The sequence below is a fragment of the Mastigoproctus giganteus genome, chromosome 2 (assembly GCF_048544385.1).
Source record: "Mastigoproctus giganteus isolate SK-2022 chromosome 2, ASM4854438v1, whole genome shotgun sequence".
NCBI lineage: Eukaryota > Metazoa > Arthropoda > Arachnida > Uropygi > Thelyphonidae > Mastigoproctus > Mastigoproctus giganteus.
In genome coordinates, this window is record NC_143576.1 from 148,403,135 (window position 1) to 148,421,635 (window position 18,501).

The following is an 18,501-nucleotide window of genomic DNA, read 5'->3' on the forward strand; positions in this document are numbered from 1 at the left end:
GCATCACAATATCACTTCCTCTTTGGTAAATGGACAGAGCTACACCAATAAATACTCTTTAACTGAAAACAATACATTCCAATCGCTAAGAAGAATGTTTTGTTTGACTTTTTCTTTTCGTTTAAATTGTATGAGTATAATGCATTTTCAGATCTCTTTTAAACCTGTGACACTAATTGAGGGAGTTGGTACACTGGTTTTATATTTAGTTAAGTAGCCTTTTATACAAACTGATTTTGGAAATCATATATTTAAAAATAAATTATTTAAATAGGCATATGTTTCCAACATAAGTCAACATCAGCATCCATAACTGTATATTAAGTGTACATGTCAGTCGTTAAGTTCGACAAATATCAGAGATATGATAATCAGCCACGACCTATGTGTAAAGTGGGACATTCGTATACAATATAATACTACTGCTGCAAGCTGACAATGGTAGTTAAATAAGTTGAACAAAAAATGTATAAGACATTCGAATGATTTTGGTAATGAGATTGAAAAAAACTATTTACATTTAGTGACATCGGAGGTAGCTTCTTGCCGGACTCCTTAATCTTAAAAAATAATACCGAAAAAAGAAAAGATCACAGTTGGCTGTTTAACCCTAAGACGCATTTTGATATGTTAAGAATTCGCATGATTTTCTTGAAAGTAACTATTGACATTCCTTAAGAGTACAACAGTGCTGCGAACCGTCTGGCAATCACGTATCATCCTACGAGAACACATTGGTAAATCTGTTAACTCCTCGTTTAGAATTTGGCTCGTTGGCTCACTGAAGTCGACACTGTCCTCTTCCAAGGCGTCGGTAGCCACTTTCATGAAGCACATCAGCTCCTGCATGTAACTGGCAAGCGTCATGGACTTCGTTACGAGGTCATCTCCATTGGTGGTACTGGTGTTGCTAATGCAATAGGCGTCTTTGTATTGCTGTTGCTGCTGTGCGATGAAATGCACGTGGGCAGTGTGGTTCAAAAGAGACGTATAAAACGACTTCAAAGCATCGACAGTGCTCATATCCTGGAAGTAATGAAAGCGAGTTTATTATGATTGCAATTGGTGTAAACATAATTCTTTAAAACATGTAGTTAAGCAGTTAACTTCATATTTCATGCATAAAATTAATATTTGTAAATAAAAAAAGATAAAACAATGTATCAAAAACCGAGCTATATAGGGCCCCGTAGCCCAGCGGTCAATCCCAAGGGTGCATAAGTACACGTGCTTTGAAGTGACAGGGGTTCAAGCCTGTGACTACTAAATACGGTGCTGTTTTTTGTATTCTCCCTTATTTTGTGAACTCCAGTGATCGTCCAGGAGTATAAAGAGAATTTATTTATTATCCATGAGTACCGCGCCATGACAACAGCACTCGATGTTATTGGATATGAAGTGTGTTACCTTTAAACAGGTGGCAGAAAGAAGTTTTACTGGACATCAACAGTTTTTGAGTGATATTTAAAAACATTTTCCTTTAATATTTCTTATTTTTAAGAATAAATGAAAGCTATTCCAGGCCGCATACATTCGCATTATGAGTAGTATGCAACTGTATATCCTCACTTCGCAATCCTTTGCTCTTTTTATCGAAAGTCAGTGAATTTTTCCCATTTTCCGTCTCAGTAGCACAGTGGATATAATCATTGTCCTCCTCACATCGGGTGGGAAAGGGCTGAGTTCGAATCCCATTAATGATGCGGGGAATTTTTATGGCCTTTTCGTTTCACATCATGGCTGAATTAGTCACTGTCAGATGAGGGTTTTATCTTTGGGAAACTCATTTTTTGTCCAGAAAACAACCAAAATCTAGAACAAAATACACGCAATTTACAGACACAATATAGTGACGTCTCACAGCATGAGTTGCTTTGGCGCATTACACACTGTACGTTGTTCTAAAGAGCATAGTTTTTTATTTATTTCGCCTATTCATTTAGTTTTTGAAAATTTTTATTTTCAAGTAAGCAGAATAACAGATAAAAAAAACAGGCAAGTTTACTGCCATGAAAAGGGCGATTTAAAGCGATATATGTATATAATCACACGTATATATATGTTTGTATAATCACATTCCTTGATTAAATTTGACACTTAAGGAAATTTCCTATAATTTCAGTATAACAAAATTAGGCAGCTTTTCGTAATATTTTAATGCTGTAGTTACATTACAATGTGTACGCTTTAACTCTAATTTTCCAAGGGAAGGTATTTTTCCTTTTGTTTTGGTGGCGTTCAAAGTGCAGGTGGCCCACATGTTGGGGAAGTAATCTATCTGACAAGACACGCTGATAATATAACGTCACAATGCCTGTCACAAATTAGTCAACATATGGAGTTTGAATGATGTAAGGTCTTTATCAATCAGTCAGGTTTGAGCTACCTTTAATACACGTTCCTTCCATTTTTAAATCCCTATTTCTTCTAGCGGGTACATGCACTTTAATTCAGCGTTTCTGTTCAGAGTGAACTTTTGTCTTACGTAGGTAGGTTTACGCGACAATCCTTTTGAGAGGTACACTTCTTAATGGGTGACGTCTTAATATTTTGTTTTCTGTTTTTAATTTCTGCCTGTAACCATCTTCTTTTAATTGCGTATTTATAACCAAGCAAATGTAGAGATAAGTTATCTCTATATCTGCGAAAATTAAAGCTTCTACTATATAAATTTCATTTAATTATGTTCATAACTGAAAGCCATTGCTGCAATTATCTTCGTTGTACTTAAGAATTCTGATGGCGCTCAACCTAACTTGCATTGTTAACCACCCTTCTAACCTTCATATCAAAACCAAAAAACCCTGGATTTTCTTTTCGCTCTCAGCATTATTCTTCTTTTAATCAGCTATTGACTGTACAAATCTCAAATCCGCCCTACCATGGAATATTATTCTCATATCTAGGGTGGTGACCCCAAAACCTCTCTCAAGCTCTTAGACGCAATCCAAAAGAGGGCAGTCAGGTTAATTAATAACCCGTCTTTTAAAAATTCTCTCTACTCTGTCGCATAGATGTTCAGTTTCTGGTGCATGCCTTACCAACAGATATTACCATAGTCACTGTCCTTCAGAATTACATCTATAATTCTGCTTTTCTCCCTCTTTCAAACCAGCCAGAACATACCTCAAATAGTCCATTTATAACTCCAAACCCACAGAACTAATTTTTCTTCATTTATCCTTTATATTTGTGTTCACTGGAATCAATGCCAAAAACGACAATCTACAGAAATTGAAGTCCAATGTCAAACAAGTACTTTCTGTTTTCCCCAACCTTCAATCAATAAGCTGCTAGAAAGTACTATAGGTTCTAACAGCTTTAGTGTTTCCGGTATCTATAAAAAACGAACATAAAATAATTCTAGATAATGTTTCAATTTGGGTTTTCATCTGTTTAGTATGGCTAGCAAGTATTCCTATTTTTAAGGAACACCGAGTCACACACCTTCCCTTCAAGTGAAATTTGAGTTTTAGCTAAACACACAAGGCATATAACTAAGTTAAATTTACCAAATATTCAATCAAATAAATTGACTGTTGTGATTTTGCATCAAACAGCTGAGAAGTGTCATTGTGTTCTATCTTCAACTTTGTGTCTTTCTATGGGCGGTTTGCCTATTTTACTGGATGTTGTTATTGGGACCTTAGCTAGGCCAATAAATTACTATTTTGTTCATTAAAATTTACCTGCGTTTCGTAGTATTTTTTTTATTTATTTATTTTTTTTAGCATGCCCCAACAAACGCGAACCAACACTGCAATTCAAGTTGGTAACTACTGTGGATATTTCATAACTGCTGATCACGCCTGTATAGATTTATGCAATCTCATTGAAAAATTCCTTAACCGCATTGAAATAAAATACTACACGTGATTATTACTGGAAATAGCTCCGTAAACCTTAGCTAACAATTATTAGTTATATAGTCGATGCCTTTTCTCGAAATTTGTTCGAATTTCGAGAAAAGACATTGATACGTCATCATTCCTCCTAAAATCTTTTCAATGAAAATTCTGATTTTTCGGAAACTGAGTTTTTTAATGTCTGTTCAAATGCAAATTTGATAGTATGAAAAAAAGGAGGTTGCTTTATAAAGAATGTCTCATACAACGAGTTAATTGATCACTTTTATATTCACGATGCTATTTCACTGATTACTTTACTAATTTAAAAATAACTGACCTGGACATCCTCTAAGGAGGGAATTGTTGCCACAGATGGTAGCTCCAAAGTTGGGCAGTCCTGAATTACATTCTGTAAGACAAAAAAAGAAAATGAGAAGCTTTTAGTATTGCCATAAATTAATAAATCAAGTCCAGAGCCCTACACCTTATGTTACTCTCTAGGATGGTCAAACTTTACATCTGGTTTGATGTTTAGCTTACTGGACAGGGTAAGAGCCTTGTACATTAAAAAAAAAAACGTTAATTTCACCTAAAATATCCAGCCAACCAATAAATTATACAATTTACTTTATATTCCCACCATTCTCTTGTATGAGAGAATAGGGGAATGTTCTCAATTATTTCAACAATACTATGTTAATATCAGTTCTAAGAACTTACATTTTTTTCCAAATGCAGGAAAACTTTTGTCTAGGTGCTTCTAAAGTTTTTAATTTCGGAAACGATTCTATAACAATTTTGAGTGGAATTGTCACAGTTATGGAGATCAACAGCTACTGTCTTCCCAGCTTTCGGGCCATTTGGTAACAGGAATTCTGTCCGCAGACTTTAAAATTTTCAATTCTCCAATTCCAAATTTTACGCTAATAGAGTTGGACTCCTAAGTAATTTCCCACTGAAACTGCTCAGGTCCACCAATGGAATGCCACATCTTGATTCTCTCCTTCCGCTGTTTCTTGCCATATATATTTTATTTTTTCTCCATTTTCTTCAGCTTCCATTTTTTTCTTTCCTGTTATTCAAGATATTATATCACGCATTTTTCAACTCAGTATTAACTAGAAAATTCTACCTTTCACTGTTAACATTACAGCTCAATACTTTACATTTCTTTTCTTTTCGCTTAGGTAAGGCCGAACAGGCAATTCCTGGACACGAGATGCGCGCTTTAACATTCTTCAAAATCAGACTGCCAATTCTATTCCACACCTCTGATTTTGATGGCGCACTATGATCCCCGTTGTCAACGCGCCAATAAACACCAGAACGACGACAACTTCTGACTTGATTCCACGCATTTATTTCCGCAGGAAACTTTACACATATCTCGCTTTCGAATTTAAAAACTACTCCTCCTTACCCATAAGAAATGGTACAATGATGTGCGAGGCTGTATTTTCGTATTCTTCTTGTCCTCGCGGGGGTCACGGTGGATATAATCACCATTCTCTCAACACTGGGTGGCAAAGGATTGAGTTTGAATCCCGTTAATGACTCGAGGAATTTTTACGGGCTTTTTCACAACGTGGCTGAGTTAGTCTGTCTCATGTGAGGGTCGTATGGTTTTTTTTGATTCCGAAACTCGAGTTTTTCGTCCAGAAAACAGAAAATGGATTACAGAACGCATGCAGTTTACAGACATATACGGTGCAATATGACCTAAGTTGTTGATACGCCTAAAATCCAACAGAAACTGAGTACCTTGTAGGAGGTGAAGAAGCCATTCTACTTTTTAAATAAATGTGATACTCCCATATAAAAGTAAAATCGGCTCACATCATCATGATATGTTGTAAAACGTTATTAATGAATAAAATTTAGTAGGGGCGCAGTTTTTATCAAAGAATAATTAGTAGAATCAGTTAAGAGTAATGCATGCATTTTCTTACATGATTCTACACCATCAGATATGAAATCCTTTTATCAGACTTGTTTCCTTTATGTTTCTCAGTTCGTACAACATGTAAGTCGGCCCGTGAACTAGAATACGTTAAGAATTGGCACACCGTGGCCTGAGTAACCGATGCCCCGAAAAATTCCAAGGACAAATGTCTTTCTTCCAATTCCAAACGCAGTTTTTACAAAGGGATGGAAATAATGTTTTTAGACTCGCTGTTATACATCTTCTTTGCTGAAGTTTTTCATATGCAGTTAATGTGGCCAAATTGTTAGCGAAATCATAAATGCGAATTGTAAAACAGTGTAAACTTGGACTAAATGGGAGAGAAAAACGCCTTGTTTTTCGACAACAATAAATAAATTAAATCCAAAGTACCAGTAATGTATCAATTTTTCTGACTGAATGTAAATGCTCAATTTTAATTCCAGTAATATATTCAAAATAATATATTATCTCATATTTAGAAAGACAGGTAAATATAGATTATTTTTAAAACATCGAGGACTCGTAGACATGGAAAAATTTACACACCTTGTCATTATGTATCTAGATTAATTGTTCGGGTGTTGAATATATTTCAGTAAGGCAATGTACGTTTTTTTTCTACTTCGTTTTTGTGTATAATTGTCTCAATTGTTTATGCTGCCCACATCTGCCAGTGTTTCTACATTATCACGTCTTTAGGCTAGGTGTTGTGTTAATGACCTTCTGACACATTTTATTTTGCATTTTTTGTTTGCTGTACTACAGAAATAAAGGGAGTCACCAGCACTTCGACTTGCACATCCCGCTAAACCGGAAAATGACAATAAAGTTTATACGGTTTCTTAATCACAACCGACACCGCCCTAAAAAGTTCACACAGAAAACGAATTTTATTAATGAACAGTTTCCCAAGTGTTCTCCGTGACAGTATTGTGTTTTCGCCATTTGCCCCTCCTTTGGAGAGGTCTGGGTTCGTGTTCTGTTATAAACTGCAGGAATTTTTAAAGACCTCTTCACTCGAGGCTCTGGTTATCCAAATCACAGACGCTTGATGGTATCAAATTAAAAATTTTTGTGGGTTTCTATTTTTTCAGACATCTAAAACGATCTGATAATAATAATATGCTACAATATAATAAAATAGTTATAAAACACAAATCTGATAAATTTGATACTATGCACGAATACAAGCGAGTCAGTCTAATTAAGAGTTTGAAATATTTGTAAGGCCATTGTATGAGTATGTGTAAGATTTGTGAGGGACAGTACATGTATTTGTTTCTCTTTAATTTAAAAATAAATGTAGAACTGATCTTATTAACTAATTTTTGGTTTATAAAACAACAGACGAATATAACTCTCTGGTTCAATAATTATGATATTAGATTCCTGTCATAGTGGCTTGTGTAAATAACTTAAATAAAACGCATTTCTTAAATAAATAAATATATATATTATAAAACTATAAAGTTTGTTCGCTCTAAAATTATAATTTTGAGAAGGATTTCAAACGCATAATAATATTAACGATGTCAACAAATTTTGAAAAACCTTTCGAAAAATAGTAAACAACTGGAAAAATACTAAAAGATGTCAAAGTGTCCTGTACCATTTTAAATATATATAAACATGTTAAACAGCTGTCTAAAATGAAAATACTCGCGACGTTTCACGATTCTGTTCGAAGTTTTAAGGTTAGAATGGAGTTCGTTAACAGCCTGGGACTCTTCTTGACTTTTTTCCGGTTCATGGTTTTTCTTTCTTTTCTATTTTTTTTTCCTCAGCGTAAACGAAAAAACACACGGCACAAAGGTCCGGCTTTCAGTCTATCAGAATCATTAACGAATCATTTACGGCACCAAACTACCATTATTACACATAATAAAAAGGTGCTTGCAACCTAGGACGATCACTACCTCTCAGAGATGGATCAGATGGAGCTGAATTAGTAGTTTCAAACAGTTTCCTTCATCAGATTACAATGGCTGGGTTAATAAAACTGTCCGTAAACTTGTTTATGGTTGGATTGTGTACTTGCACTCATCTCGAAAGAGTCATTAATACTAATCAGTAGCTTATACTTATCTCTATTGTGTTTTCTCATCTTTCGCATTTTTTATTGGGTGCTCTATTTCTTATGACGAGAATGCAGAAGAATTACAAATGCACGTTGACACTCATACAGAGGTTCCTCTAGAGGATATATCAGACTCGATAAGTTTAAGACTATTCTAAATAACTGGTATATTATATCAGCACATTGTGTACTCTGTGGTCAGTTTACGGGATGAAAACCAGAGTTTCCTGAAGCAAACCATACAACCCTCTTGTGAGGCTGTTATATTTCAGTAGTACATTCTCTTATAGAATAAAATACTTCAGGGATTAAACATTCGCTGTCTTTTGATACGTCAACGCCACTCCATTTTAGGTTTGTAGAAAAAAATGGAGCCACTCAGCCACAGTGTGTGTGTATGGCGCCACTGCAAGCCGTTGTTTCCTGTTACACCTCAGATGGAGTGGCATGGATTGAGGTTGACCCCATGAAAGGGTTGTTATACTGTACTTAGGAAGTGTTTAATAAAACTTCAGCAAATCATATTCCCTTGTTAGCTGTGAAGCATAATTTCTTTAGTCTTTCTTAAAAGGGGATATGGAATATGGAAATTGATTAACATATCGTCATGAATTTTGCTACAAGGGTCCTTATGAATATTCTAAATAGGATCTGAAATTTTCGAAAGGTTAATCTTTTGTTCCAAATTTATATCATTGTTTCTGTAAGGAAGAATTGCAGAAGAGACAAAGAAATCGGGCTTAAAACCTCGGTAATAATAGAAATCGATCTGAATTTTCTTTCTCGAGGAATGCCAGAACGTTTGTATTTCCCCGATGCAATTCATGGGTCTTGCATGTGTATTCTTACACGATGATAAATCTAGGAGTATTCATTGAAATAACAAAATTCTTATTCCTAGATATATTGTAGGAATACGCAATATATGTTTATACTGAACTCCTCCAAAAAGAGTCACATATGAGTTCATACCGTTTTCCCCACACCGTGTGGAAAACACCTACGTTCGAATCCCGTCAGTGACGCGAGTTTTTATGGGTCTTTTTGTTTACAATGTGAACACAGCAGAACACCAGCATTTTACAGACATGTTATATACGGCGCAATATGGTCTAATCGCTGATGCGCTTAAACCATATTTCTCCGATGATCTCACAATCTGGTGGCTTTTGGTCATCATTATCTTGTTCGATCTCATAATCTCCTCCAGGTCAGTGTTGATCCGATGACTCTGAAAGAGTACGTTAGTACTGAGACTGCGTAGGTCTTTGTCTCTGATCATGTCCTCATCCCCCGCCGGAGCTTTGTTTCAGTAGGTTTCTCCGTTTCCGATGGTATTTCTCAGTGAGGCAGGCTTGATTTCTAGGTGTTGTGCTAGTGATTTTCAACCTTTTTTTAATAACGGCACCCCTAAGTAATTTATTTTATTTTGCGGCACCCTTACTCAATTTTTTGCCTGTTAGATCCGATTCTTTCTCTGTATATATCCGTATATATAATAATTTTATTCTTTATATAGAGGTACTAAGTAAACATCAATTATAGATCACTACAAAATTATAAAGATACTGTACACCTTTTTATAATGAAATAAACATAAATTTTAAACAAATAATAAGTTTAAGTAACTTAAACCCAAATTACGTGGCACCCCTGGAATGTTATTGCGGCACCCGGGTTGAAAACCACTGTGTTGTGCTCTAGCCATTGATCCTAGATCATCCTCAGATATTTGCTGTTCTTTTCTTCTGTCATGGCTTCAGTCTCTTCAAGTCTTCAGCTGATATTTTTGAGATTTACTTATTGCGATCCATATGCCTTGCATTTCTCTAGGCCAAATTGCACCTTGATGTCAGTGCTAAACTCTTCTGTGATCCGGAATTTATTATTATTTGTCGGATTTCTCTTTGTTCAACTTTAACGAGATTCGAGATGACTCAAATCTTTCTAAATGATCCAAATATAAATTTTCATAAAAATTCGCTCGTTTTGAGCAGAGTTGTTATATTCGGATAGATTGACACGCTGAACATATCTGCAAAGACGTCTAAAACACCGAAAGTTAGTTTTTATTTTCTTTGAAAAGTTGAATTTCTTTTCTTTGAAAAGTTGAATTTCTTACGTATGAATTGAATGTGTCTAGGTTAATGGGAAAAATCATATGCCAGGAAAATGGCTTCATATTAAAGAATAATGGATATTAATAAGCGCACTTGTAATTTAGGACACGAAATAAACAAAATTCCCTAGTGTATTTTCAGAGCTTTTCAGACGCGAATGACTGGGAACGTGATCATTAACGTGACGGGAAATTTAATTTGCAGCAATAAGTAAAGAAACGAGGATATTTGTATTATAGAGAATTAAGTAATGCTAACTGGGAGGTACCATCTGACAGCCTCGATTGTAATGAAAAATGGTTATTATTCAAGGATATTTCAAACAATGCAATGTTAACCCAAGACAAATTTAAAACCAGAAAGGGTGTTGGTAGGATAAGTGAGATAATTCTGAGGAAATACGATACATTATTAAAAAAAATCTTTGGAAAGCTTACAGAATGAGTCACACAGCTATTAAACAATGACAGTTGTCGCATTGATAAATTATCTTTTAATCTAAAATATAGATCTGTCTGAGAATACTGGTTATTACATAAAGCGACATCTGCCTTGCATACGCAGTTTTATCATAATTATACCTGGATAATAATAAAAATTAAAACTAACTTCCGAGCACATGGATTATTAAGTTTTTTTTTGCCGTGCACTTTTGTTTATACTTTAATTTTTCTGAATTTCTTAATGATATTTAGGCACCTATGTTATATATAGTAAAAGTCGCAATTTGAGGTAATCATAGAGGGATAACTTGTATAGAAAATGTCTAATCAACTTATACTGTATCAACAAATTCATTTTTATTTTTCGCTTTATTGCAAAGAACAGAGATTATGGCTAATTCAGTGGTAAACGCCTGGGACTAAATCTAATGAAGAGAAGACATTTCATGAGATTTTTCATCCCTGACTGTGCTACCGAGACCGACTTAGTCGGTCTCGGTAGCACAGTCCCATCCATTTCTCCCCAATAAAGTCGAAAATTTCATCCACCAAAACAGTCAAACCAATCATAGAATATACGCAATTTACTGAAATAATATACGATGACATCTTTCTCATCTTAGTTGCTTTTGCTCAAAAACAAACTACTACACTAAAAAAAAAAAAAACTGCCATATTAGGGCCACCCCCGAGAATTACTTCATCTACCCGTGTGTACTTATAATGCCGATAAATTGCGTGAGTTTTCTGGTCGGTTTGCTGGACGGAAAACTCGAATTTTCGGAGGGGAGGGAAACTTTTCTTTCCTCGCATCATTGACGGGATTCTAACGCTATCCTTTCCTACCCGGTGTGAGGAGGACGGTGATTGTAACCACTGTGCTACTGGCGAAAATAACTACGACACGACTGATGTTTATTATTTGTCTTCCTTGTCGCAATCGCGTCTCTTTTACTAGTATTTCTACTGAAGGAGTGCGAATAGTCAACTTGTAGGTCTCGAGCAGAAGCATCTAATCCTTGGATTATGGCGATGTATTGTTATGGTTTTGCTGTACTGTGCAGGGATATCATAATCGATATTCATGAAACCCGCTATGCATTTCTGAATGCAGATCGTTGTCTATGTTGGAGAATAACTGTTATGCTCCAACACAGTCGAAAACCCACATTGGAACATAAATGTTATTCCAATCACTAAGATGGTCGTTATATTCTTAATTCTACTGTCTTGTTAAAGGAACGTTCTGCCTAATAATTTCTTGATCTTTGTTTGATCCTGTATAAGGAAAAACAGCTCTATTTTCGACGTAATTTTCGAAGATTTGATGTCACAAAGTCTTCATGAAGAAGTTTCACTCAGAGCATTCTAGTTGCGGCAGCAACTTAACTAAGCAGAAAAAATGTTTTGAAAGTTATAAATAAGAAACCTAAACAACTCTTAAGTAAGAAAACTCAAAGTGGCAATGTTCAGATCTCTGAAATTACTGCAACCAGTAAGAGGAAGCCGGACTTTTCGTTATTTCGAGTGGTGTTTCTTATTTTTTCAGGTATGAATATTAATTTTTAACAAAAAAATTTCAAAAATTAATGAATTAATGAAAACTGTTGTTTTTGGAGGAGCAGCTATGGTACATTACGGATGATTTAAGGAATTAATCAATGGGGAAATATGGATCTGTCTATATATAAAGTTGAAAAGAAGGTAAACACATCTAATCTAATCAACGTTGTGTTTTAAAGCTTGAGAAAACATATCTATTCACGATTAAACAAAAGTTTACGAGCCTCATTTTACAGGTTAATGGGTATAGGAAATCCATATACGTACATCAAGGCGAGGTTCCATGCGGTAAAAAAAAGATTCAAGTCTACCGATGCAATAAAAAATGTGGTATATATGAAAAAGATGCTTTGACTCTAATGAAATGTTACTGCTGGCTTTCAGATTTGCAATTAACTGGCCAAGTCACTTAGTTCTGATTGACCAACTGCCAATCGAAATCAATATTAAGGTCTTTTGAACTTTGGTGGGAGAATATCCCGGAATTTCGATTTGTGAAATGGGCTTTATCCAGTTTCACAAATCGCATATGAATGTTTTTAGTCACTGTAGTAAGCTTGCAAAAGGTATCAAAATCAGTTGCTTGGATTCAAGGTGTGACTATTACGTAAAGGAACTGTTGCAATGAAATAAATACAATGAAATATTTCTGTAAGCCCTTTTAACACTTCGGTCGTTGTATATATTTTTTTCTCTTCTCTGAATATCTTCAACAGAATGAAAATGGATTCCCTTAAGTACACTTTTCATTTTAGGGAAGAGAAATAAATTAGTTACAAGGGGATAGATCTGGCCCCTTGAAGAATTACGTTGAACGTATGTATGAACAGTTGAGATCCTAAGAGTCACATTGAACGAAGTTTCATTCCATTTGTCTTAATCTCTTTCCCCTCTCAAGGTTAAGCATGTTTAGAAACCATTTCTGAAACAAATTTTGAGTGAAGATAAAGTGGAACTGCATGTGAACATTCATCTTAAAAGGCAGGTTAGATTCCAAGCAACCCTTCATTCATTATCCACCCAGAAAGGTGCCCTACTTTCACAAAACATTAAACTTTGCATTTGACAGGATGTAAACGCACAGTTCATTTTGAGTGGTTGTCACCAAATCAGGCTGTCAATGCCTAAGGATACTGTCAACAGCTGGATTGTTTAAGCCCCGTTTTAATTGAAGAACGATCTGCATGAGCAAATTGAAAAACTTAAGATTCCTGCAGGATAACACAACCGCCTGCTTTAAGAACGAAGCAAGAAGAAACTGTTATGACTCTGCAAAGACTGTGCCTCATCTGCTGTCCAATCCTCCATCTGATTGTAATTTATCTGGCTCTCTTCAGCGCTTCTTGAAGGATTAGAAGTGTAATAACCAAAATTCAGTCAAAACCGACTTAGGTTTTTTTTTATTTTCTTCAAAACCAGTCTTAGAATTGTTTTTTATTTTGTTCAATACCAGTTGGATTTTATTATTAGTGTACCTAAAATTTGATGAAATATAAATTTTGTAGTGATGCTACATCACAACCACCAAGCGTTACAATCTTTTTAACCTGACAAATTCTGTGAAATATAAGCTTAATAAATGACCATTCGTCATTGAAATTATAAAAAAAAGCTAAGATTTATAGTTAACAACTATTTTATAGTTAAGAACTGAACAGTCGTGATTTTTGAACGCGGATGGGGTTAAGAATCCGTAGATTTGGAGGTGGGTTTCGAGATTTCAATCAATTTCATTTTAAAGAAGCCAATTACAAAACCATTAAGATATACAAGAAACTACTGCATCTACAAAATATTTTATTCTAATTGATATTAATATTGTTATGTGTTAATATTCAGCAGAAATAAAATATCATATTTCGGTATAACGGGTTATAAAACGACAGAAAGAAAGATTCATAGAAAAGTTCACTCCCTTCAGTAGAAAATTAATAATGCATTTATTACGCCTTAGCTTAGTTTGTAATAGATCAAAATTTTATTAAATTTGGATATAGAAATTTAGGTAAAACTGTTGCAGAATATGCTAAACATGTCCGTCTTTCTCGTATAAATGAATTCACTCTTTTTAATGTGTTTATTGCTACTACTCTACGAAGGATATGTTCATTAGTGGGGCAATTCAGTTCACAATGTTTTTGTTCAATCTTTTTTGTCTAGACACTCTTTACTAAATGTCTCCTGACATTTCAAAAATGATTTGGATGCAAAGTAATATTCCACAATAAACACAGGCTCTTCTCAGAAAACAGTACATATTACGCATTGCACTAAAATGCTATACCGCTCCTGAAGTACTACTGGTATTACAGTGAAATTGTCTTCTGTCACTTGTCTAAAATATCACCCCATATCAAATGACATCATTGCCATATTGGTGACCAATGGGTTATGAATGGATAACTCTGTAGAATTTATTTCATATTCAGTATTATGCGCAGTATTAATTGACAAACATTAATGCAGAGAATGTAGTTGAAGCATGATAAAAACAAGATGAAGCGAGATATCTAACCAGTCTTATTCTGAATATTCTTGAATATCGCAGTTAGGGGAGCATATTCTCTTATTACGACTCTAAAGAACGCTAATAACGGTTATTTTAATGAATATAGCTTAAAATAGTACAGGAAAGCTTAAAAAAAAAAACAAGTGATGTGCTTAGCATTGCTTTAGAATCGAGCATTGTCCTTTGCTTCAGATTCATTTCGATCCTTTTTCTACCAATATTGTATTAAAAAGAATACTTAAGTTATAATTAAAATAATCACTAAACAAAAGTTCCGAAACAGTAATCCATCGACTAGCATGCAAACCCAAGCTCATTAAGGGAAGATTTCCTCTAACAACTTTCCATATACGCTTTTCCGGTAAGTTCAGCTCTACAGGAAAATCTGCAGCTCACCTGTAGCACGTAGCTCCATTGCACGTTACAGTTGACTATCCAGGATTAAATCGCTACGATAACTTTTTAGGGTCACTCAGATAGCGACATTCAGAGCTTATTACATCCGGCAGATAATGCGACATGTGATCACCAAGACGGTGAGGACCAGCCATCAGTTCAAGAGTTCTGCAGGGGATATTATGTTGTATATATTAACAAGTTCATATATACAACATTGTGACATCATGGGAGAAAAATCAATCGAGCTACGATGAGCGGTGTCTAGCGGAATATATGGCCGAAGTGTATTCGCGGTGTTCAGTAACTTGCCAGTGTCCCTGAAATTCGGTTACAGATTATAGAATTGAGAAATGAAATTGGCTTCGACTAAGTATACTTAAGTAACATGATGGAGATACTGAACTGAGTTAATACTGAGTTGGAAAAACAATGGGTAAGACTACAGGAGGAAGAAGAAATGCAGATCGTCATTGCAAGTGAAACAGCGCACGATAAAACCTGTTGTCAGAAGCCTTCAGCTTACTAGAGAAAGGATGGCCATTCTTGTTGAAGATGGAACAGATCGAAAAAATTCAATTTAGTATTGAGTGATCTTTTGTGCTGCTAAGAATCTGAATGTGTCAAGAGAAGATGTAAAATTCTGTTGTTTGAACAGAATTTTACTTCTATCCTCGACTTTTTTTAAAAAGGAAATAAAGGAATAATGTATAACTAATTCAGTATGTAAATAATAAATGTTGACATATACAGTACAACAGAGTACATATGCATGCATTTTTCTTTTGCGTTCCAGTTTTAATATCAATATGTTTAATTTTTATTTTTAATGAATAATTAAGTAAAGCTTAAACTATAAAGCATTTAGGGCTGAAGCCTCAAGCTATGGAAAAGTCTAGACTATGTATAAGTATAGTGCAAAAGCATCAATAATACATAGCCGAATCTGAATGAACAGAATATTAGCAAAGCGGCATCGTTTTAAGTTGTATCTCATATTGTGAATACCTTCACAACGAGTTGCCATGATATTGCACTACTTCGAATAAGTAACGCTTCACTGAGGAGAAGACTAATGTTACTTATTCTCAGATGGATACCACCACCCAGACGGCACCGTTTCAGGGCTATTTATACGTTACTTATTCGAAGTAGTGCAATATCATGGCAACTCGCTGTGAAGGTATTCACAATGTAATAATAATAATATTCTTTATTAACATAAATTGTATACAATAGTGATTCCTTACACAGAAAGCCAGAGGAATCTTACAATTCGTTGTTTATACAAGTGATTTTGTTTTATAATAGAAAAAAAAAAGAAATAAAATAATAATTAATAGATAAAAACAAAGACGATGATCAAAATGTAAAAATGAAGTAGTAATTACAGTGAAAAAGAACTACAAGTTGAGCAGAACATGAAATGACATCGGCTAACTAAGATCGGCACTTACATAAATGTCCTTTACAAACAGCAAGACAGGACAAGATGCCATCGCGATAGCCTTGTCTATAGACTACAAGTCGATGTTGAGAGTGTCCAGAGTCACATTAGGGAAGTGTCTCTTGAAATTCTGTAACCGCTAGAGCCTTGAGCACAAGGAGTACTATGGAGATGTCTGCCTGGCAAACTCCAACCAACCGTGTTCCAGATGTTGATGTGATCCTGCTTAGCTGAGCACAGATGAAGGAATGACTTTATTTTTAGCGCATGGGCGTATATTGCAGGTTGCAGCAGAGAGTAGATTTAGATGTGTAGATCTGGTGCGACCGCAAGTTGGCCCACTTCAGTACACAGAATTCGAGGCCCCATAATTTCCTGAGGTTAGTGGGTGGTGCCGCCGACCAAACTTCCACGGCATAGGCGAGCACACTACAGAAGTTTGTTTGTTTGTTATTTGGTTTTTAGGAGCATTAGCAACTAAGGCCATATTGCTCCGGGATATGCGGTGGTCATTCCCTGACCTTTCCGTATCCTCCGTATTTGGTGGTAACGAGCTCGAACCCCGGTCTAATCAAGAAGCGTGTGCTACGCACTGCTGCCCCTTCCCACCTGGCTACGGAGGCGCCTACTACAGAAGTAAGTTGCAAGGTATTTCTTGATTATTTGCTTATTGTGCGTTTTGCACAGATCAATTTTCATTCCCCATAGGTGAGGTTGGCATCAAGGATTACTCCTTGGAATTTGACACTGTCTGTAGGAGTCAGAACATTTCCTGCCAATTCCAGACGTACAGAAGATGCAGTATCAGCAGAAGTCATCCGACTTGCCGTAAAGATGAGATAGTTTGACTTCTCTGGATTGAATGACAGGCCAAAAAATTTGCCGTACTTACAGAATGTATTTAGGTAGCTGTTTACAGATTCAGAGGAGGTTTTGTCTTTCTTATGAATCACCAACATGGCGTTTGCATGGCAAGTAGCATACAATATCATTAGCATACGATAGGAAAGCTGGAATTTGATCCATTAGTGGAACGAATATTGCTGCAAATAGCAAGGCTGAGAGAGAACCACATTGTGGGATCCTTACTTCGACGCTTTTAGTGACTGTAATGCCATCGCCTTTGAAGTGAAGCATTCTCCTAGATAGCAAATTATTGAGGACCTCTAGCATATTTCCGGATATCCCGTAGAATCTCAAGTAAGGTAAGAAGGGGTGTTATTTGGACTGAGTCGAAAGCAGATTTCATGGCCAGAAAAAATGGTGTGAAGATCTTTGTCATTCCAGGCGTGAAGTGTTTTCTGTGATAAGGACTGTAGACAGGTTACGGTAGATCTATATTAGGCATGGCATAATGGGTATGTTCTGGCCTGTGCGCAAAGATTACGAGTGCTACATCATTATAGATGCACTTCTCGAGGCATTTCAGGAAGGGAGAGGCAATTGATATTGGCCTGAAGTCAGCTGGTCTATTCGCACGAGGCTTCTTCGGAACTGCCACGACTCTGTATGATAACCAGCTTGAAGGCACCTGTGAAAAATTGAGTACTTTGTTGTATAGTTGAGTGAGCTCTTTGCTGATGAAATAAGAAGTAATTTTTAGACTAAAAAGAGGTATTGCGTCAATTCCTATGGTGGACTTGTCAGGTAGTGAATTTATTATTTTTATTAGCTGTTCTTCGGAAATTTCTGTATTACTAGAAGGTGAAGAAACGTTAAATGCTTCGTTCCAAGGATATACTTCGGACACACGGTGATCTCGCTTAAAACGCACACATGCTCACACCATTCCTGGACATCTAAAGATAGAGGGATGCAAGTATGACTTGTGGACCACACACGTTTTCCCCTGGATAGCCGGCCTTTCATGAAATTGTCAATAGCAGATTGTTTACTCTTCTGGAAATCCATCCTTGCTTTGGAAAATTTGGCGTATGACTCTCGTGAAGGCGACTTCTTGTAGGAGGCATAGGCTGCCTGTTTTTCTCTAAAGGTCTTAGTCAGGAGGTCATTCCACCATGGCATATGAGATAACTTTAAACGATGCCGTTTTGCTAACATTCTGTTAATTAAGATTTGGCTATGTATTATTGATGCTTTCGCACTATACTTATACATAAAGCTTAAATTAACTTGACGAATCCATAAATGTG

General features: G+C 35.7%; 1 protein-coding gene across 1 annotated transcript in view; it reads right to left on the reverse strand.

Annotated features, from left to right (window-relative positions):
• Positions 1–630: 630 nt before the first annotated feature.
• Positions 631–18,501, reverse strand: part of LOC150089651 (uncharacterized) — a 68,623-nt gene continuing 50,752 nt past the window's right edge. The window contains exons 3-4 of the mRNA XM_090390064.1: positions 4,186–4,257; positions 631–1,026 (exon numbers count right to left, since the gene is read on the reverse strand). Coding sequence (XP_090246190.1) covers positions 631–1,026; positions 4,186–4,257 — 468 coding nt within the window. The remainder of the gene's footprint in view (positions 1,027–4,185; positions 4,258–18,501) is intronic.